The 20,932-nt window shown below is 59.0% G+C and overlaps 3 protein-coding genes across 4 annotated transcripts; 2 read left to right on the top strand and 1 right to left on the bottom strand.

Moving 5' to 3' along the window:
- Window positions 1-78: 78 nt before the first annotated feature.
- LOC125327360 (lysosomal membrane ascorbate-dependent ferrireductase CYB561A3) lies at window positions 79-3,504 on the top strand. 2 transcript variants are annotated; one of them, XM_048306802.1, is made up of 6 exons: window positions 79-376; window positions 2,050-2,255; window positions 2,320-2,528; window positions 2,603-2,757; window positions 2,970-3,126; window positions 3,232-3,504. In XM_048306802.1, exons 1-6 carry the CDS (start codon window positions 219-221, stop codon window positions 3,253-3,255), a joined length of 909 nt encoding a protein of 302 aa, XP_048162759.1. In that variant the 5' UTR covers window positions 79-218; the 3' UTR covers window positions 3,256-3,504. The 2 variants fall into 2 exon arrangements, with proteins under 2 accessions (XP_048162759.1, XP_048162760.1); XM_048306803.1 differs by lacking the exon at window positions 79-376 and adding an exon at window positions 1,116-1,201.
- Window positions 3,505-3,937: 433 nt separating this feature from the next.
- Window positions 3,938-7,954, bottom strand: TKFC (triokinase and FMN cyclase). Its single transcript, XM_048306702.1, is given in 19 exon segments — window positions 3,938-4,276; window positions 4,364-4,453; window positions 4,560-4,593; window positions 4,672-4,775; window positions 4,846-4,952; window positions 5,187-5,324; window positions 5,421-5,529; window positions 5,531-5,541; window positions 5,712-5,828; window positions 5,925-6,014; window positions 6,088-6,172; window positions 6,270-6,304; window positions 6,418-6,507; window positions 6,606-6,684; window positions 6,756-6,937; window positions 7,020-7,130; window positions 7,206-7,395; window positions 7,481-7,612; window positions 7,755-7,954. Coding segments are annotated over 18 exon segments (1,749 nt in total). The 5' UTR covers window positions 7,487-7,612; window positions 7,755-7,954; the 3' UTR covers window positions 3,938-4,105.
- Window positions 7,955-8,010: 56 nt separating this feature from the next.
- Window positions 8,011-19,915, top strand: DDB1 (damage specific DNA binding protein 1). Its single transcript, XM_048306621.1, has 27 exons — window positions 8,011-8,296; window positions 8,874-9,022; window positions 9,127-9,243; window positions 10,069-10,290; window positions 11,478-11,592; window positions 11,696-11,793; window positions 12,483-12,641; window positions 13,024-13,107; window positions 13,259-13,375; window positions 13,683-13,785; window positions 13,881-13,956; window positions 14,036-14,144; window positions 14,367-14,545; window positions 14,626-14,789; window positions 14,870-14,977; window positions 15,190-15,397; window positions 15,496-15,591; window positions 15,762-15,873; window positions 16,344-16,467; window positions 16,699-16,863; window positions 17,197-17,291; window positions 17,421-17,591; window positions 18,063-18,172; window positions 18,315-18,484; window positions 18,601-18,703; window positions 18,901-19,024; window positions 19,314-19,915. Exons 1-27 carry the CDS (start codon window positions 8,236-8,238, stop codon window positions 19,395-19,397), a joined length of 3,423 nt encoding a protein of 1,140 aa, XP_048162578.1. The 5' UTR covers window positions 8,011-8,235; the 3' UTR covers window positions 19,398-19,915.
- Window positions 19,916-20,932: the final 1,017 nt, after the last annotated feature.

Genomic DNA, 20,932 nt, shown 5'->3' with positions numbered 1-20,932 from the left:
GGAGCCCTCAGCCCCAGCATTCCCAACGGATCATGGCGCTGCGGGGGGGCTCAGCGGGGCCTCTCCCGACACCCCGGACCTGCAGGGAAGGCACAGGGATTGGGATGGATCCCAGGAACCAGGAAAACCCAACGAGCCGTGTGCTCTCTCTCCTGCCCAGTTCAGTCTCTTCCTTCCCCCTCAAATCCACCCCAATCCCCACGTGAGGAAATCCAGGGATGAGGGAGACGTGCAGTCCCAAGGAGCAGTGTCCAGGCAGATTATTCCTGGCCGTTCCCAGCTCCATGGGCAGTTCTGAGCAGGTCTGGGCATGTCCTGCTCAAGGGACGGGGAGAGGAGTGAGGAGACAGACAGGAATTTTTGGACACGGGAGCAGGTACAGTCTCCTCGTGGCACACATATCCCAGGGGAACAGACCCCCCCTGGAACATCCTGGCTGGAAAGGGACGGAGGGAACAGGGCTGCGCCGGGGGCTGAATTCCGTGAGGGAGAGACACGGAGCTGGACGGGGGGAAATGGGCTAGAAAGGGATGGAAAGTGTCTGGAAATGGGAGGAAGGGGGCTGAATACGGAGAGGGGAAGAACTGAACGGGGTGGGGGGAAGGGCTGGAATTGGGGGGGAAAAGAAGCTGGACATGGGAGCGGGAAACGGATGGACACAAGGGGGGGGAAGGGCTGGGAACGGGGGGGGAAGACCTGAACGGGGAGGGAAGAGGTGGTCATGGAGAAAAGGGCTGGATACGGAGGAGAAAAGGGCTGGGTATGGGAAATAAGGGGTCACTCTCTGCTCCCCCAGACTCCGCGTCACTCCCCCCCTTCCCACAGCCACCACTGTAGAGCCCCCGAGCCCCTCTCGCCGCCCTCTCCCCCGTCCCTGACACCCACCCCGCTCCCGGGGTCGCCCCCCCGATACGCCCAAACCCCTCTGGGTGCCGAGGGTCCCGGTCCCGGTGGGTCCCCGCCGCGCCCCCGCCCCGGGCGCTCACCCGCCACCGCCATCTTGGTCCCCATGGCAACTGCCGCCGGAGCCGGAAGTCAGGGCGGAAGCGGAAGCTGGAGGACCCGCGGGGGCCGCTCTGGCCGCCGCTCCCCTCGGTGGTGGCACATTGGAGGGGGCGGGGAAACCATAGAGATGAGCGGGCAGAGCGGCGCCCGCCAAGATGGCGGCGCCCAATGAGGAGGAGGGGGCGGAGGGGCCCAGGTACGGCCCCGGGGTTGGGGCGGGAGGTGGGGGGCGGCTCCGGGGTCGGGAAAGGCCGAGGGACTTCCTGGTCTGGGGTTTTGGGTGGCGTCGGGGCCGGGCGCTGTGCCCCCAGGTCCAGGGGAGCCTCAGGTTTGGGGGAGCTGTGGAGCCATGTGTTGCCAGATTTCGGGGAGCCATGGCACCCAGTGTCCCAGATTTGGGAGATCCTTGAGTCTCTGTGTCCCAGATTTCGGGGAACCATAGGGCCCCCGTGTCTCCACCCTTTTCCTGTGTCTATGTCCCGCGAGGCAGCTGATTTGAGGGTGTCGGGACATCCCCCGCCCTCGGAGGGGACAGAAATACCCATTTCTGGGGGCACATGCAAATCACATGCAAATCGCATGCAAATGAGTGCGGCCGGGTTCCTGCCAGGGGAACCATGACAGGTGACACGGGAGCCCCTCGCTGCCATTCCCTGGGCTGCTGTGCCCGGGAATTCGGCTCTGCATGACCTGTCCCACCCCTGCTCTCCTTCCCAGTCCAGGCCACAGCTGGACTCTGGTCATCCCCTCAGGGTTCCCAGTTCCCCTTTCCGTGGTTCCTCCTGGAGATGTCGGAGAGCCCCAACAGGCACCTCAGTCATCCCCAGGTGCCACCATCCTGGATCCATCCCTGCCCACCATTCCCAGGCTGGGAAGCAGCTGGGGCACCATCCGTGGCTGGGAAGCAGCTCCATGCCTGTCACCTTTCCCAGACTGGGAAACAGCTGGCCCCCCTACACCCTACTGGGGCTCCCAGTTCCCCTTTCCGTGGCTCCTCCCCGGGACTGCATCCGGAGCTTGAGCCGGCTCCTTGCTCGCCCACAGGTGCCACCACCGCTCCACGGCCATGCTGGACGTGCCCTTGCTGCCCTTCTGCGCCTTCCTAGGAACGCTGGGATTGCTCTGCGTGGCCATGGTGGGCACCTGGTGCCAGCACTGGCGCGGGGGCTTTTCCCTGGACGGCAGCTCCCGGACATTCAACTGGCACCCGGTGCTGATGGTGACGGGATTGGTGGTGCTCTATGGCGCAGGTGAGCTCAGGGAGCATGGGGATCCCGGCACGGCTCCTTCCTCACCTTTTTTCCCCCCCCACAGCCGCCCTGGTTTACCGCATTCCCAACACCTGGAGCGGCCCCAAGCTTCCCTGGAAGGTGCTGCACGGCAGCTTGGCTTTGGGAGCGTTCATCCTGACCGTGCTGGGGCTGGCGGCCGTGTTCTGCTTCCATAATTCCCAAGGGACGCCCAACATGTACTCGCTGCACAGCTGGATGGGGCTGGGAACTGTCTTGCTCTTCTCCTGCCAGGTGGGAGAGCCTCCCTAGATCCCCCAAACCCTCTGGCATCCCGAGTTTTCCAGCCTCACCTTCTCTTCCTGCAGTGGGCGGCGGGTTTTGGAGCATTCCTGCTTCCCTGGGCTCCCGCCTGGCTCCGGGCACTCTACAAGCCCATCCATGTTTTCTTCGGCTCCACCATCCTCTTGTTGTCCGTGGCTTCCTGTGCGTCAGGAATCAACGAGAAGCTTTTCTTCAGCCTGTGAGAGTCGGGGGGGGGCTCGGGAAGATTCCCCACAGGGAAAGGGGGGCTCGGCGTGGGGATTTGGGCTGGATTTGGGAGCTGCCAGCTCGGAGCAAAGGGAACTGAGCACTTCCTCCCTCAGGTGTGTGGGTCCCTGCACACTTCCCTGCAGGCTTGGGGGGGTTTTGGGTAACGTCCAGAACATTCCCAGCCCTTCTTCCCCGCTCCAGGAAGAACGGGACCACGGCGTACAAGCTCCTGCCGGCTGAGGCTGTGTTTGCCAACACCCTGGGGCTCCTCATCCTCATTTTTGGGGTGCTGGTGGTGGCTGCCCTGGCCAGGCCCAGCTGGAAGCGCCCGGATTCCGACTCCCCGGACTCCCGCCAGGTACGGGATGCGCTGGGTGGATTTGGGAAGCCAGACTGGGAAGCTGCCCCCCCAGCACAGCCCCGAGGGTGGGGAAGGATTGAGGCTCATCCCTGTATCCCACAGCCCCTGCTCTCCAGCGAGCGCTGATCCCAGGGATCTGCCAGCACTCCCAAGCTGCATCCTTGTGCCTCCACGTGCCAGCTCCTGCCTGGATCTCGGGCCATGCCAAACCCCAGCGCTTCCCAGTGCCATCCCTCATTGCTGCAGCTGGAGCTGCCGGAGCCTCGCTGGGACGAAGAGGAGCATCCGTATCACTCCCACTCCAGAGGATCCGGCTCAGGGTGGAGCCACTCAGGGATCTCACGGACATGGAATAAAGCACTGGCTTCCGCAGGGCTCCAGCACTCAAATCCCTGGGGACAAGGGAGGGCCTGGGAGCTGGGCTGGGAGAGGTGGGAGCTTGGGAGCCAAGCCAAGCTGCTCCTTCCAAGGGCTTGTCCTCACTGGTGCCCTGGGGACACGGGACAGCTCCCTGTGGTCACCCCACGGGATTTGGGATCATGCTCTGCCCCGTCCCTGCTTCTCCTTTGTCCCTTTCCTAGGATCCCTCCCCAGACCCCGTGCCCAGAGCCATGTGAGCCCTGTGGTTTCCCCTCCACACCCCGGGCTTCCTTCCTCCCCCTAAGTCACAGGATCCCTGTTCCCATCTCCCTTCCCAGCTTGGAGCAACGGCAGGCACCCCCACACCCCCAAATTCCACCGTCCCGCCGCTCCCAGCCAGCATGGGGAACACGAAGGATTTTTGGGATGCACTTCCCGGTCACCAGGGTGGGGTTATGGGGGGCCACATCCCAAGGTTTATTGGGAAACACGTCCTTGAAGGAACCCCGAGGGTTATTGGGATACGCTTCCCAATCCCGTGGGGGGCCACGAGGGTTTATTGGGATACACGCCTCTATCACTACGAGGGGATTTTTTGGGATACGCATCCCTGTCATCAGTGGGGGGCCTCCAGGGGGTCCCGCAGCCCCTCCAGCACTGCTCCCAGCACTGCTGCAACTGCCACAGCCCCGGGATCGGGCTGCTCCAGCCGGGATGAGCGGATGTAGCTGGCTCTGCCCGCCCCGGCCTCCATGTGCCTGGTGGCCTCCGCTGCCGCCTCCGCGCTCTGCCAGGGAAAACAGGGTGTTTTCCAGGGTAACAGCAGGGATTCCCATCCAATTTTCCCACCATCTCAGCTCCCAGCTCTCCGTACCTGGACAGCAGCTGCCAGCACCCGGAGCGGGTCGGCACCGGGACTGCGCAGGGCATGCAGAGCCTGCGCGGCTGCACACAGCGAATCCAGCTGGGAAAAGCGGGAATCAGGCTGGGAGTCGGTGCTGAGGCCAGGTGGGAACTCCCTGGAATCCTCCTGGAAGCCTTCCTGGCTCCCGGGCTCTCCCGGCACTCACCATTGTCCGGTCTCCTGGTGCGGCTCCTCCATACCTGTGCAGGATGCAGGGAAATTCAGGGGGGATTGGGATTCCCAGGGGGGATTGGGATTCCACAGCCCCCGGCACTGACCTCTGCATGGCCTCAATCCCGGCGTCCATGGCATCAGCCCATGCCGGGGAATCGCTGCGGCCCTGCAGGCTCCGGGCGGCCGCCGTCAGGAAGAGCCCATAGAGCTTTGGGAATACCATCAATCCCATCCTGGCAACACGGCCCCTTCCCATTCCCATTCCCATTCCCACTCACCACTCCAGAGGAGCCTCCCATCTGCTCCAGCAGCACATCAGCCAGGGCAGAGAGCAGCTGGGCCGGGGTGGCCGGAGGTGGCCGGGAGCGCATCCATTCCCGGATGGCTGTGGGGATGGAAGGGACAACAGGATGGGGGTGGCCCTGGAGTCCCCTGTCCCTCGTGGGGACAAGCAGGGACAGCCCTCAGTGGCACTGGATGCAGAGACATTCCAGGATACAATTCTAGGAAGGAGCACCCCAGGCTTCCTTAATCCCAAGAAGGGATGTCCTGGAGAACTGCCCGCTCCCAGGAGGTGCCATGGGGATACAATTCCCTGGATAACGGCCCCCACACCCACCTTGGGCCGCCCGGGCGTGCGTGTGGCCACAGTCCCCGTCACCAGCTCCCCGATCCAGCTCGTTGAGCTTATCCTGGATATCCAGCAAGGTGCTGCACACCCGCTCCAGCACCCGCTGCACCCGCACCGTGCCAGGTCCTGCAGAGAGGAGATGCATCCCTGCATGTTCCCAAGGGAAACTGAGGCACGGGGCGGGCGGGGTGGGGTGTGTGACAAGGAACGGGAGCTCTGTACCAATTCCAGGCTCATCCTGTGGCTTCCTGGGTCCCTCCATCGGTGCTGGCACCTCCTCTCTCTGGGTGGTTGCCGGTCCCATGGGAATGTTGGGCCATGCCATGGCCGTCGGTCTTGGCGTCTGGAAGAGCCAGAGGCATGTGGCGGCTCAGGATGCCATTGGATCCTCACTGGCACATCCAGCAGCCAGGAATTCCACTCCCAGACATCCCACTGACCTCGTGTCCCGTCACCCAGCACCTGGCAACGCCCGTGCCCCAGTCCCAGGCCACATTCCCACTGGGAACTCACCGATCAGCCCCACCAGCTCCTCGTCCACCCGCATGAGGGTGAGGGACACTCCGGCCATTTCCAGCGCCGTCATGAAGGATCCCACCAAGGCCCGTGCGATGCGGATCTCTCGGCTCTCTGTGGGATCCAGGAGCGAGGCGGGGGAATTCCAGAGTGGAATTCCAGAGCAGCCGGAGCCAGGGAATGGGATCCCAAGCTCCCCCCTGCACTCACCCAGGCAGCGCACAGCAGCTCCAGCCACAATTCCCAGCTCCAGGCAGGACAATCCACCCAGGTTGTTTACCACGAGCACCACGGAGGATCCTGCAGGATGGGTGGCAGGATGAGACTGGGATCCGAGGGATTTGGGGGAGCACGGAGGGGCCGGGGGGCTCACCAGGGGTCAGGGACAGGTGGGAAGAGTTGGATGGATCCGTCATGTGCTCCAGCATCGTCTCCACGGCCTTATCCGCCGGCAGCACCTGGAGGGAACACAGAGCAGGGGAAGAGCAGAGTGCGGAGGTCTGGGAATAGGGGGGATCTGGGAATGGGGAGGAAGCAGCAGAATTGCCCCCTCACCTTCATCCTGCGCACTCCAGCCTCGCCGTGGATCCCTGTGGAGACAGGGCCGCGTCACATCCCAACCCTGGTGATGCCTCCCCAGGGGGGACAGGGGTATTCGGACCCTCCGGGGATCCGAGGGGGACGCGGAGGGGCTGCTCCTCACCCAGCCCCAGCTCCATCTCGTCCTCAGCCAGCTGGAACGAGGGCTTGGATCCCGGGATGCTGCAGGGAGACAGGCTGAGACCCAGGGTACCTGTGCAGGTGGGAATGCTCCGTTAAACCCGGGGGGAATTTCGGGATTCAGGGGCTGGGGGACACAGGACAGCATTCCCACAGGATAACGCAACGCACCCATGGCTTTGGCAGCCGCCGTCACCTTCTCCACAATCTCATCCAAGCTCGCTCCCGCCTCGGCCAGAGCTCCCGCCACCTGCCCCGGGCAGAGCGGGGTGAGCGACCCGCCAGAACTCCCCAAATCCCCACAAAGGATCTCGGCAGGACCTTGTGGATGAGGACGGTGCCGCAGATCCCGCGGCGGCCGGCTTTCCCCGGCGTGGCGAAGGCGCAGTCGTCGCCCACCACCACCATCCGCACGTTGGCCCCCTCAGCCCGCGCCCGCTCCAGGGCCATCCCGAAATTCAGCCGGTCCCCGGTGTAGTTCTTCACGATCAGGAGGATCCCAGCTGCGGATGCATGTGGAGGCAACGGGAATGACGCAGCACTGGAGGGGGGGACCCCAAAGCTCCAGGCCGGTGTGTTCCCAACCTGCTCCGGCCTGTGCCACGGCCCGGATGGCCGCCAGGACACTGCCCACGGACGGGGATGCGAACACGGCTCCGGCCACCACTCCGGTCAGCATTCCCTTCCCGACGTAGCCTGTGGAGAGGGAGGAGGGCTCGGAACAGTGTCCGGCGGGGGGGGGGAATACAGGTGGGGCAGGGGGGGTCTCACCTGCGTGCGCGGGCTCGTGGCCAGATCCCCCTCCGGACAGCAGGGCCACACGGCCACGGATGGCCGGCAGGTCATCCCGAAGGACCACCCGGTGTCCCTGGAGCAGCCGGAGCCCGGGATTGCAGGCCACCAGCCCAGCCAAAGCATCGTCGGCACAGCCGGACACGGTCGTCACCAGTTTTTTGGAGACCTGGGGGGAAAACAGGGGGCGGTGGGATAGGAAAAGGAGGAATGCCAACCCCACAGGAATGACAACCCCCCCGCTCCAGGCTCACCTCCATGGGAGCGGAGCGCAGTGCTCGGATCCGAGAATGGGATCTGTCCAGAGAGAGGGCAAGGTCCAGGCTGGAAGGGACAGCGGTCCGGAGAGGCGGGGCTGGGAAGGGAGTGGGGTGAGATGGGAGTGTCTGGTGGGAATGGGGGGCTGGCGTTGGTGTTGTCCCCAAATAGGGACACCCCCCAGGCAGGGAGCGCCTTGTGGGATGGGAAATCAGGGGGAGACCACCCCCAAACAGGGACGCCTCTGTTTTGTGATGGAGGGACTCCCACCTTCAGGGATCTCCTCTCAGCGCAGGCCCTGGACGGATCCACGCTCCCCCCTCACAGCGGGGACCCCCCGCCCCAGGTTTCGGGGGGCACAGAGCTGCAGGGAGCTGGGAGGGGGCTGCATCCTCCCAAGCGGGGCCCTCCCTTCGGGGGATCAGCGCGGATCCCGCGGGTTTTGGGGGCGATCCCCCGCGCATCCCCCTCCACACCTGCGCTCTCCAGGGTCCTCCCGTCGCCCCTCTCGTCTGCTCTCCAGGGTCCTCCCAGCTTGCTAGAGCGGCCCGTCTCATCTGCTCTTCGCGGTCTTCCCAGAGGGCTAGAGCGGCCCGTCTCGTCTGCTCCTCCCGTGTCCCCCTCAGCGGGCTAGAGCGGCCCAGTGTCCCCACTTCCCGGAAGTGGCGGCGACGGCGGCGGAGAGGCCGCGCTCCCCGTTCCCCCCCGGTTTCCCCCGCGACCCCCCCTGGGACCCCCCGGTTCCCCCAACATGTCCTACAACTACGTGGTGACGGCGCAGAAGCCGACGGCCGTCAATGGCTGCGTCACCGGTACCGCGGGGCGGGGGGTGACGGGAACACCCGGTTTTGGGGGGAACGTGGGAGGGCGGTTATGGGGTACCGGGGGTACGGGGGACACGGGGGGGGGGGGGGGATGGAGGTGCCGGGGGGCGCTGGGGGCTCTGAGGGGGTTTTGGGGCGCCGGGAGGGGATTGGGAGTATGGGGAAGGTTTTGGGGTAGGGCGGGGTTTGGGGGTCACGGGTGGGTTTTGGGGTACCGGGGGATTTTGGGGTAGAGGGAGGATTAAAGTGCTCCTGAAATCCATAATAGGAGTGAGAGACAGTGGGATTTGGGGGAGCTGCCGGAGCCCCAAGAGCCCTGGGAGTGCTGGGCGTGGTGGGAAGAGACCCCGGGAATGAGAATTCCTGAGAAAAGACTGTGGGAAGAGCATTCCTGGGGAAAAACAAGGAGTGCGGGCTGAGAGAAAGCAGCTGGCTGAGAGCACTGGGCACCGTGGAAGGAACGTGCTGGGATTTTGGGATGCTCCAGGGAGGCTGTGGGAGTGCAGTCCGGCACCGCGAGGTGCCAGCTGATCCCTCCTCTGGGATTCCTTCCTGCTTTTCCCAGGACACTTCACCTCTGCGGAGGACCTGAACCTGCTGATTGCCAAGAACACCCGGCTGGAGATTTACGTCGTGACGGCCGAGGGGCTCCGGCCCGTCAAGGAAGTGGGGATGTACGGAAAAACCGCCGTCATGGAGCTCTTCCGCCCCAAGGTGGGTGTTGGAAGAGCAGGGATGGAGCCGTGCCCACCTGGGCGGGGCGGGATGGGCACGTCCAACCCCTCTGGAATTTGCATCGTCCGGGTTTTTTTGGGCAGGGGGAGAGCAAGGATTTGCTGTTCATCCTGACAGCCAAGTACAATGCCTGCATCCTGGAATACAAGCAGAACGGGGATAGCATCGACATCATCACCCGTGCCCATGGGAACGTGCAGGTGAGGGGGAAGGCAGCACCTGGAATGGGAATTCCCTTCCCTAGGGATGGTTTTGCCTTGCTAGTGCAGCAGCGGGTGGGATTTGGGTTGTTCCCTTGGTGGTTCCTTGCCGGCTGCTGGATCTGGGATGGCTAACCTGCAGCCACGGGATGTCTCCAGGGTTACTCTTGGTCTCTGTGAGGATTCATGGAATTCTGGGATGGTTTGGGTTGGAAAAGAGACCTTAAAGCTTTTCCACTTTCCACTCTCCCAGGTTGCTCCAAGCCCCGTCCAACCTGGCCTTGGACACTTCCAGGGATGGGGCAGCCGCAGCTTCTCTGGGAAATCCATCCCAGGGCCTTCTCGCCCTCCCAGGGAAGGATTTCTTCCCAATATCCCATCTAAACCAACATGTGGAATCCTGGAGTGGTGTGGGATGGACAGGACTTATGGATCATCATTCCACCCCTTGCCCTGAACACCTTCCACTAGACCAGGATGCTCCAAGCCCTGTCCCTATGGATTCAAGCAAATTCTGGGGAGAGTTTATGGAATAACAAATTAAATTTAAGGGAAATTAAAGCCTAAACTCCTTGTGAGGCCGAATTTTCCCTGGGAAATGAGTCCTGTGGGAATTTGTGGTGAAGGTGTGTGGCGTGGCACCTGGAAAGGCATCTCCTCCTTAGCCTTGGTGGCTTCCCAGCCGGAATTCTCAAGCCCGTTGGGAAGTGTTGCAAGGAGCCACTCCTCACCTAAGGGCTGGCAACCCCTGTCCCTGTTTTTCAGGGAAAATTTCCTGGCACTTACCACCTTTTTCTTTCCCCTCTCCGTGGAATTCTCCTTCAGGATCGCATTGGCCGCCCCTCGGAGACCGGGATCATCGGGATCATCGATCCCGAGTGCCGGATGATCGGGCTGCGGCTCTATGACGGCCTTTTCAAGGTCATCCCCCTGGATCGGGAGAACAAGGAATTAAAGGCCTTCAACATCCGCCTGGAAGAGCTCCAGGTCATCGACGTGAAATTCCTTTACGGCTGCCAAGCTCCCACCATCTGCTTCGTCTACCAGGTGCCTGCTTATCCACGGATAACCAAGGTTTTCCAAAGGTTTTTTGGAAGGCAGACTGAGGGATGAGTCCAGCTCCTTCAGGTCCAGCTCTTTTTTCCAGCTCTGGGAGAGAGGAAGCAACGCTTTCCCTCAGGATTCCTGGGCAGCTCTGCCTTGGATGGGAGTGCTCCCATGTTGAACCCCCAGGAGGAGCTTAGGGATCTTTCCAGCGAGTGGATCAGATCCAGAACCAGTCATTTTCCGTAGCGAGGCCTGAGCCTTTCCTTAAAAAACAAGGCAACGACTTGCTCGGTGTTTTTGGGAGGCAACTCCAGGTGTATACGAGGATCTGTAACCTCTCCATCACCTGGCTCCTCACAGAGGGAGCATTCCAGGCCTTATCTGGATGCCTGCTTTGATCCAAAGAGCCTTTCCCGTGCTGACTGAGCAAGGGATTAGCTTTCCTTTGTTAAATTCCGGGCTATGCCCGGCTCAGCTGAAATCCCACGCCAGCAGCGGCTCCGTTATTCCCTGTTTGGGCACTGCTGGATCCCCCCCAAACTTCCTGCAGGGAAGAAACCACTTTTTCACCACACAGCTGGAGTTTGGGGGAACACTTGGAGAAGTGCTTTTCCAACCTTAATGGTTCCAGGATTCCATGTCAAAACAACTTGGATCCTTGGAGCAGGAGCAGGATGTCAGTTCTGAGTCATAAAGCTCTGGATTGTTTCGATCCCTGCCTGGGGAGAGCAGGATGTTTCCAAGCTGTTTCCTTGATTCTTTCTCCATTTATTACCCATTATCCCAGGATTTGGTCTGAATAGGACAGCAGAGGCTGGGGTAATTTTTGGGAAGTTCTGAAACCAGGGGGGAATATGATAAAAACGCCATAATTCCTGAATGTTTGCAGGAGCTGGAGGAAGAGGTGATATTCCATAGTGCCACTTGTTCCCAGGTTGTCAGAGGAACACAAATCCCAGGAAATCAGTTGTAAAACAGTGGAAAAACACTTCCAGTCTTTTCTGGCACAGGGATTTCCTCGGGGGGCTATTTATACGTGGCAAACCTGGGAGAATGGTGCCGTGTGGATGTGAGGGGCGATGAGGAGGTGGGAAGCCTCAGCAGCTCCCTGGAATGGTGTTTTTGCAGGAGATGAGGTGGAATCTCCTCACTTCTGGAATCTCATCCACCTGTGCCTTCTCTTGCAGGACCCCCAGGGCCGCCACGTGAAGACATACGAGGTGTCCCTGCGGGAGAAGGAGTTCAACAAAGGCCCTTGGAAGCAGGAGAACGTGGAGGCCGAAGCCTCCATGGTCATCGCAGGTTGGGATGACCTTGTCTGTGAAAGATCTTCCCGTGGTTTTTCCAGGCTGGATGGCTGCACTTTTCCAGATGGGATCTCTCATGTTTGTTGTGTGTCCCGCAGTGCCGGAGCCCTTTGGAGGTGCCATCATCATCGGGCAGGAATCCATCACCTACCACAACGGCGATAAATACCTGGCTATCGCTCCTCCCATCATCAAGGTGAGGGGATGCAGGGCTGCTGCATCCCAAAAAATCCCGCCTTTCCCAGGCCTTCCAGCCAGGAGTTCCAACCTCTCTTGTCCCAGGTGTGGTCTAACAGCGCCACTTACTTGGACTTGCAGAGGTTTGGGCTTCCCGGTCGCTGAGGGACATCCATGATCCCTGTGTGCTTCCACTTTCTGTGGAGTTCTTGGAATTTAGTTTGGGCCCCAGGGAATGGGACTAATTAGGAATTAGTGCATGGTCTGGGCACAGTTCCAGGGCAGAGCCTGGTTTCGTTTCAGGCAGTAGAAAACATGGATGAACCTCTTGGAGACTTGTCCGGAGGAGAAAAGGCTTAAAGATTTTGGGACAGCAATTGGGCTTGTGGGTTTTTTGGGAATAACAGGCCACTTCCCACATTTAATCAGAGCAGGAAGCACCAATGGCATGGCTGAGGTGCTGCTCTGAGCTGAAAGAGGGCTGGAATTGCCATCCAAAGGTCCCTTTAAGATGGAAATAAGGACAGGCTAAAAACCTTGGGGGAAAAAATGGGAATATTGGTGCCTCGAGGTCTCAGTCTGCTCCTGGGGCTCTGGAATGGGGAATGTGGGATCCTGGAGCTGGGAGTGTGTTACCTGCACAGACCTTCTGGGGACCAGTTTGGGGCTGTTCCAGTGGAATCCTAGAATTCCTTGCTTTCCCTGCAGCAAAGCACCATTGTGTGCCACAACCGCGTGGATCCCAACGGATCCCGGTATTTGCTGGGAGACATGGAAGGGCGGCTCTTCATGCTGCTCCTGGAGAAGGAGGAGCAGATGGACGGCACTGTCACCTTGAAGGACCTGCGTGTGGAGCTGCTGGGAGAGGTAGGAATCACCTGGGCCATCCCTGGCACTTGCCTGGGATTCTCCCAAGTTGGGAAAGGCTCCGTTTAGGGCTGAGTGGGAATTTTGGAGCAGGGGGTGTTGATGTTTCACATTTGTCACAGCCCTGAACTGTTGGTGGCTGGGAAATTCCCTGTGGGCACTTACTGACACTTTCTTCCCATTTTTTACACCATCTTCCCGTTTTTTTTTTTCCTGGTACTTGCACTGGGAGGAGCTTGGACTCTGTGGGATTTACGAAGGGATCAAATCCCCTTCCCACGCCCAGGGTTTTGCTGTTGGGTAACAGCTTAGTGGTGGAAGGTGTGCATGTGTGCCAGGACCTTTCCATGCCACATTCCACCTGCCTCTTCTCACTTCCCAGACATCCATTGCCGAGTGCCTGACCTACCTGGATAACGGCGTGGTGTTCGTTGGCTCCAGGCTTGGAGATTCCCAGCTCGTGAAGGTACGTGGCAGCTCCTGGCCGTGTGTTCCCACAGGACTGGATTTCCATCAAAACCTGGAGATGCGGATACATTTTCCCATCTTCCCCTTGCCTGCCCTTTCCCCGTCCTGCTCCTTGAAAGGCAAAAAGTGATCCCAGTGTTTATTCCCAGCTCAACGTGGACAGCAACGAGCAGGGATCCTACGTGGTGGCCATGGAGACCTTCACCAACCTCGGGCCCATCGTGGACATGTGTGTGGTGGACCTGGAGAGGCAAGGCCAAGGCCAGGTAACATTCCTGCTTTTCCCTCCTCGCTGCTGGGAATTTTTGGCTGGATGTGTCCATAAAATCATAGAATTCCAGAATGGTTTGGGTTGGAAGGGACCTTAAGGATCATCTCATTCCATGGGCAGGGACACCTTCCACTAGACCAGGTTGCTCCAGCCTGGCCTTGGTGGATCTTTCAGGTCCCTTCCGACCCTAACCATTCCAGGATTCCATGATTCTAGAATGGGTTCCCCATTTCCATGATCCCAGAGAGGAGTGGGAGAGCTTCCCAGCCACAGCTGGTATAGTCCATCTGCTTTTCCCTCAGCTGGTCACCTGCTCCGGGGCCTTCAAAGAGGGATCGCTGCGGATCATCCGCAACGGCATCGGGATCCATGAGCACGCCAGCATCGACCTGCCGGGAATTAAAGGTGCGGGAGGTGTTCCACAGCCTGAGAGGGGACGTGGTGCGCACGGATGAGGCTGGGATGTGGAATTGTGAGGATTTGTGGCCTCCTTGTTGCAGGGTTGTGGCCGCTGAGGTCGGATCCGCACCGGGAGACAGACAACACCTTGGTGCTGTCCTTTGTTGGCCAGACCAGGTAAAGGTGGGATGAGCTGATCCAGGCTCTCAGCCCCATGTCAGAGCAGGAATTAATGGGAATTCCCTTCCCTGCTCAGGGTTCTGATGTTGAACGGAGAGGAAGTGGAAGAGACGGAGCTCACGGGATTTGTGGATGACCAGCAGACGTTTTTCTGCGGCAATGTGGCGCATCAGCAGCTGATCCAGGTAATTCCAGCACAAGGAATATGTGGATTTGGCTCTCCTGGTGCCACTTGGATCGTGACTTATCCAGGGTAGGGGTTGGGAGTGCTTCCCTGAGATCCGATGGGATCAGCAAACAGGATCCTGGGTCCATGTTTCTAAGGGATATGGAAAGAGGAAGGTTCTTGCTGTGCCACCCGCCTTGGAAATGCTGTTTTCCATTATTTTTCCCATCGTTCTTCCCAGATCACCTCTGCCTCAGTGCGACTGGTCAGCCAGGAGCCCAAATCCCTGGTGAGCGAGTGGAAAGAGCCCAACGGGAAGAACATCAGCGTCGCCTCCTGCAACAGCAACCAGGTGGTGGTGGCCGTGGGAAGGGCCTTGTACTACCTGGAAATCCGGCCCCAGGAGCTCCGGCAGATCAGGTGAGCCCACATCCTGAGAGCTCTGGGGATGCTGGGATTTGGGATCCAGGCGGACACCTGTCCACCCTCCTTCCTCGCAGCTGCACGGAGATGGAGCACGAGGTGGCCTGCCTGGACATCACCCCCCTGGGAGACTCCAACGGGATGTCCCCGCTCTGCGCCATCGGGCTCTGGACCGACATCTCCGCCCGCATCCTGAAGCTCCCGTCCTTCGAGCTGCTGCACAAGGAGATGCTGGGAGGAGGTAGGAGCCTCCCAAGGGTGGCAGGGGTCACTGGCCGGGTCCTGAGCGACCTCATCCATCCCTTTTCCTGCTTCCCACAGAGATTATCCCTCGCTCCATCCTGATGACCACCTTCGAGAGCAGCCACTACCTCCTGTGTGCCCTGGGGGACGGAGCTCTCTTCTACTTCGGCCTCAGCCTTGAGACAGGTGACCTTTTCCTTTCCTTTCCAGTTTCTTGGGAGAGATCCTCCTTGCTTTCGCAGCCTCATGCTCAGATGGGACTGGCTGAGGGCTGGCGGATTCCTCCAGCACGCTGGAGGAAGGAGATGGATTCCTCAATGTGGGATGTGCTTACCCACACTCCTGTTTTTCCTTGAGGTGGTGTGGCAGATCCCAATCCCTTCTCCCTTTGAATCCAGGCTTGCTGAGTGACAGGAAGAAGGTGACCCTGGGGACACAGCCCACCGTGCTGAGGACATTCCGCTCCTTGTCCACCACCAACGTGTTCGCCTGCTCCGACCGCCCCACCGTCATCTACAGCAGCAACCACAAGCTGGTCTTCTCCAACGTCAACCTCAAGGAGGTCAACTACATGTGCCCCCTCAATTCCGACGGATATCCTGACAGGTGAGCCTGCCACGATTTCCTGTTCCTGAGGAATATGGAGGAGTGGGAGGTCCTGGCTTTTCACCCCGTGTTTTCCATGATTTTTTTCCCCCCACAAGTTTGGCCTTGGCCAACAACAGCACCCTGACCATCGGCACCATTGATGAGATCCAGAAGCTGCACATCCGCACTGTTCCCCTCTACGAGTCGCCCAGGTGAGGATTCCTGGGATGAGGATTCCTGGGATCCGGGTGCTCCACTGCATGGGACGAGGGTTGGGGTGACGTTGCCATCCCAGGAGCAAACAAACAGCCCTTGTTGTTCCAGAGCTCTTGGAATGGCCTTTCCAGGCTCTCCCAGCCACATGGCTCTGTTTATCCCACAGGAAAATCTGCTACCAAGAGGTATCCCAGTGTTTCGGGGTGCTCTCCAGCCGGATCGAGGTGCAGGATGCCAGCGGGGGCACCACGGCGCTCAGACCCAGCGCCAGCACCCAGGTGAGATCCCAGGCTGGGTCATCCCTTTGCTGTGGGGATCAGAATTCCTGATCCGGCTTTTCCTTCATGGTCCTCCCTTCCAGAGCTTCCAAAGCTGTGAGTCCAGTCCAGTTCCTCAGCTGAGCCGGAATGGGTTGGTGGGATCTTTCCGAGGGGGTGGCACAGCCACTGTTCCACCTGATCCCTCTTTTATTTTTGGGCGCTGCTCCTTCCGTATCCCATCCAGGCTTCTGTGTGGTCTCCAAGGCTTTCCCTTTCCCAAGGATCTGGCTCTGGCAGCCACAGCAGTTTACACAGAGTGTAAACTCATATCAACACCATCACTCAGCCCTGCAGGAGCAGGGAGTGTGTCCCTTTACTCATTCCTCACTCCACCTGCTCTTCCATCCCTTTTCCTGCTCCCCGGCTGCCTGGAGCTCTGTGGATATCCCGAGCAGCACTGGGATGTGACGGATTTTCCTGTTTCCCAGGCCTTGTCCAGCAGTGTGAGCACCAGCAAGCTGTTTTCCAGCAGCACGGCTCCGCACGAGACATCCTTCGGAGAGGAGGTGGAAGTGCACAACCTGCTCATCATAGACCAGCACACCTTCGAAGGTACCTGTCCCATCCCAAGATCCAGCTCTTCCCATCCTGGAGAAGCCCAGGGGAGCTTCAGCCAAAGCATTTTCCTGGAGGAACATCAGCCATATTTAGGGAATAGCAATTTTTGATGGCACGAGGTGGTGGGGAATAGGACAGGGAATCTCTAGGATGTGTCTTAAGCTTTCACTTCAAGGACTTTGGGATGCCGGTTGTTCCTCCCTTTCCCGCTTTTTTTTTCCCCAGTGCTCCATGCTCACCAATTCCTGCAAAATGAGTATGCCCTCAGCCTGGTCTCCTGCAAGCTGGGGAAGGATCCCAACACCTACTTCATCGTGGGCACTGCCATGGTGTATCCCGAGGAAGCGGAGCCCAAGCAGGGCCGGATCGTCGTCTTCCACTACTCCGATGGTAAGAACGAGGTGTTCTCACTGGGAAAAATCTCGCTGGTTTTGGTGGGAGATCAGGGATGAACTCCTCAGACCCTGGAGAGCTTGTGTCCCAGGAGCAGGCAGTTTTTCCCAAGGAATCAGCTGTCAGGATCTGTAGGTTCTGTGTTCCCTTCCCCCCACCCCCCCCCCCATCTCCTAGAGAAGCCCAGGAATCCCTCACCAGCCCTGGATTCTGGGATTTGCTTCCCATGGCACTTGTTCCCCCTCAGAGAGAGTTTTTTGGGAGGCAAAGTTCAGGACAGCTCAGCTGAACTTGCCAGCCTTGAGATAAACAACCCAAGCTTTATTCCAGGGAAGCTGCAGAGCCTGGCTGAGAAGGAGGTCAAGGGAGCTGTGTATTCCATGGTGGAATTCAATGGGAAGCTGTTAGCCAGCATCAACAGCACGGTAAACATGACCCTGACCCTGACCCTGACTTTTTTTGGGAGCATGTTTGTGGATGTGGATGTGAGCCAGGTTGAGGGTGCACATCCCAGTCCCCACGTGGAGTATCCCGATCCGTGTCCCATCCCGCAGGTCCGCCTGTACGAGTGGACAGCGGAGAAGGAATTGCGCACGGAATGCAACCACTACAACAACATCATGGCCCTGTACCTGAAAACCAAGGGGGATTTCATCCTGGTGGGAGACCTCATGCGCTCCGTGCTGCTCCTGGCCTACAAACCCATGGAAGGGAATTTCGAGGAGGTGCGGAAGCGGCGCTGGGAAGCCGTTCTGACAGCTCTGGGCACAGGGAGCGGTGTTGGAGGGGATAAAAGGAGGAGTTTGGCTTGGCTGGATAAGGTTTGACACAGATCCCCGTGGTTTCTGGAAGGATGGATCCCTCCATTTCCAGGGAACTGGCTGTGGGAAGAGCAGCTGGTGCCTGGCGGGTGGGAGGTGCCATCTGGGATGCCTGGTGTCCACTTGGAATGGGGGTTTAAATTGCTGGAGTGCCTCTGGCACGGGCTGCTCCACACTTTCCCAGGATGTTATCCAAGTGCCACTTGGAGCAAGACCATCTCCAGGAGTGCCTTTCCTGCTCAGCTGCTTCCTGGAGCAGAGAGGGACAGGCTGGATCCCACGTTGTTCCTGAATATTGGTGTGGGGTGGGATGAGCATGCAGGATCTCAGGCCAGGCCACCTGGACACAGCGTGTTCCCTCTTGGCCCCTTGCAGATTGCCCGGGATTTCAATCCAAACTGGATGAGCGCTGTGGAGATCCTGGATGATGATAATTTCTTGGGAGCGGAGAACGCTTTCAATCTGTTCGTGTGCCAGAAGGACAGGTGAGCTGGATGGGATGGATTGGGGATGGGATGGGGTGATAGGATCTTGAGGAAAACCAGAGGAGCGTTCCCAGCTCTTGGGAGCAAGGGATAGCTTTGGAGTGCCCCCATCCGGGACTGAGCAGAGTGTTTGGGATTCCAGCGCGGCCACGACGGACGAGGAGCGGCAGCACCTGCAGGAAGTGGGATTATCCCACCTGGGAGAGTTCGTCAATGTCTTCTGCCACGGATCCCTGGTCATGCAGAACCTGGGAGAGACTTCCACGCCCACCCAGGGATCCGTGCTCTTCGGCACCGTCAATGGAATGATCGGTAAGGAGCAGGCCCTGAGGATTCCCTGCAGAATCTTGGAATACTTTGGGTTGGAAAGCTCATCCAGCTCCACCCTGTGCCGCATTCCGAGCCCTGTGTCCGTTACTCCCGTGCAGGCCTGGTGACATCCCTGTCAGAAAGCTGGTACAACCTGCTCCTGGACATGCAGAATAGGCTCAACAAAGTCATCAAGAGCGTGGGGAAGATTGAGCATTCCTTATATCCTTTGGCATTCCAGCCAGGAGCCGGCACCGGGTGGGGTTTACCGGCTGGAGAGGGTGGGAGCGGGTTTGCTGGCGCCCTCAGAAATCATGGAATTGAGGTTGGGAAAGCCCTCTGAGAGCGCAGAGTCCAACCATTAACCACGTCCAGGGCTGGTGTTATTCCCTGTGGATTTGGCTCCTTGACGGTGGCACCTGGAGATCGTTCCACACCGAACGGAAGACGGAACCGGCCACGGGATTCATCGACGGGGACCTGATCGAGAGTTTCCTGGACATCAGCAGGCCCAAGATGCAGGAAGTGGTGGCAAACCTGCAGGTGAGCTTGGGAATGTGGCCTTGGATCCTTCAAGGACCTTGCTCAGGAGTCCAGGCTCGGTAAATTGTGGAATTGTAGAGTTATGGAATGGTTTGGGTGTGAAGGGACTTAAAGGCACCTCCCACCAGACCAGGTTGCTCCAAGCCTCGTCCAACCTGGCCTGGAGCATTTCCAGGGATGGGGAAGCCACAGCCTCTCTGGGAAACGCTAAATCCACACCTTCCCGAACGATCTGGGAATGGCTTTTGGCACTTGCCGAGGTCTCCAATGCCTTTTCCTCCCTGCGCAGATCGACGATGGAAGCGGGATGAAGAGGGAAGCCACCGTGGATGACCTGATAAAGATCGTAGAGGAGCTGACCCGGATCCATTAGCAGGATTCGGGATCATTCCCTACCCCTTCCCTCCTCATGGAGCAAGGGAATCCTTCCCCAGCTGTGCCCAACACCGGCGGCAGCGGCCGGAGGGGGACGGAATCTCACAGGGGGAGCAGCTTGTTAGGAATTTGGGGCAGTGTTGGTCATCTCCTGCTGGGATTCATGGATTCTGTGGACTTGGCTGTGCCCAGAACTATCCCTTTCCGTGGGTGATCCACCGGGATCTGATGGCTTCGCCTCAATTCCCTTTTCCCTGGTGTCTTTAGATATTTTATTACTTTTTTTGGCTTTTGGTTTCGCTTTTGATCCTGGTTTTTTGGTTGGTTTTTTTTTTTTTTGGATTCCTTGTGGTTTTTTGGAAGAGGAATCAAAGCTGGAGGAGCAGCCGAGGCTGGAGCTGAGCGGGATAACTCTGTCTCCATAGGATCCATGCCTTGCTCAGAGAGGGAAGTTCTGGGAAGTTCAAGGTGTTGCTGATTTCGGAGTTTTACCAAATAAAGTAGTCCAAGAGGAAAGATCCGTGTCCTGAGGAATGGTGATATCCGTGTCCTTGGTTCTGGGATCTCAGGGACACCTGTTTTCCAAGTACATTTTTCTGGCTTTTCTTGGATCTGTAGGAAATTTTAGTTCCTTACCTGGTTGCCAGTGGTGCTGTGAGTGCCTGGAGAGGCAGATTTTAACGGAATTTTTTGGGAAAGCTGGATTTTCCAGCCTCTGGCTGCTCGTGTTTTCCTGGTCTCCCACCTCCTTCGCATCTCTCATGGAATTTGGGGGTTATCTGGATCTTTCCATGCTCTTCCCCAGCTTGGATCTCCCCTGTAACCCCTGGTTAAGTGCCCCCCAAGTCCCATTCGTGTGGGGTTTTCCCAAATCCTTCCTTCCAGAGACAGCTGGTGCTGGAAGCATCCCTGGCTCCCGCTTCCATCCCGGATTCTCCGAGGAGGCCGCAGGGAGAAGGCTATATTTGGACATCTCTTCCCAGAGCTGGGGGAGCAGGGAGTGACCGTGGACTCTCTGCTCCTGCTTTTATTACCTCGGGCTCTGTTTACCTGCCTGGAGCAGCCTGTTCCCAAAATTTGGGAGGCCCAAGGCACAGCACAGCCTGGATCCTGGAAGCTCTCTCCTTTTCCCACCAACACTGGGGGTGCTGGTGCCAGTGCAGTGTTGGCACCCTGCTCTTTTTGGGATAAAAGTGCTGCTGGCCCAGGCTGGACCATTGTTTATCCACTGCCACTGCTCATGAGCTGCCTCCCAGGGATTTGGGATCACATTCCCTTAGGACAGGAGCTTCCCATGGCTGCACTGGGGTTCCTAAAAAACTGGCATGACCCCCCCAATGTGGCTTCCATTGGGAAGGGGGCTGTGTCTTGCCTGGGTGATCCCAGCCCTTGGGAAGGATTTTGTGCTGGATTGGGAATTTTGGAGGCAGCAGTGCCCTTTGCTCTGTGGGATCAATCATTTACCTACCTCCGACCTTTGCTTCATTCCCTGCCCTGGGATGGGGGCGCGGGGTCGGGGGGTCACTGGAGCGG

The sequence above is a fragment of the Corvus hawaiiensis genome, chromosome 6 (assembly GCF_020740725.1).
Source record: "Corvus hawaiiensis isolate bCorHaw1 chromosome 6, bCorHaw1.pri.cur, whole genome shotgun sequence".
NCBI lineage: Eukaryota > Metazoa > Chordata > Aves > Passeriformes > Corvidae > Corvus > Corvus hawaiiensis.
The sequence above is the reverse complement of the archived record's forward strand: the minus strand, read 5'-3'. Positions and strand labels throughout refer to the sequence as shown.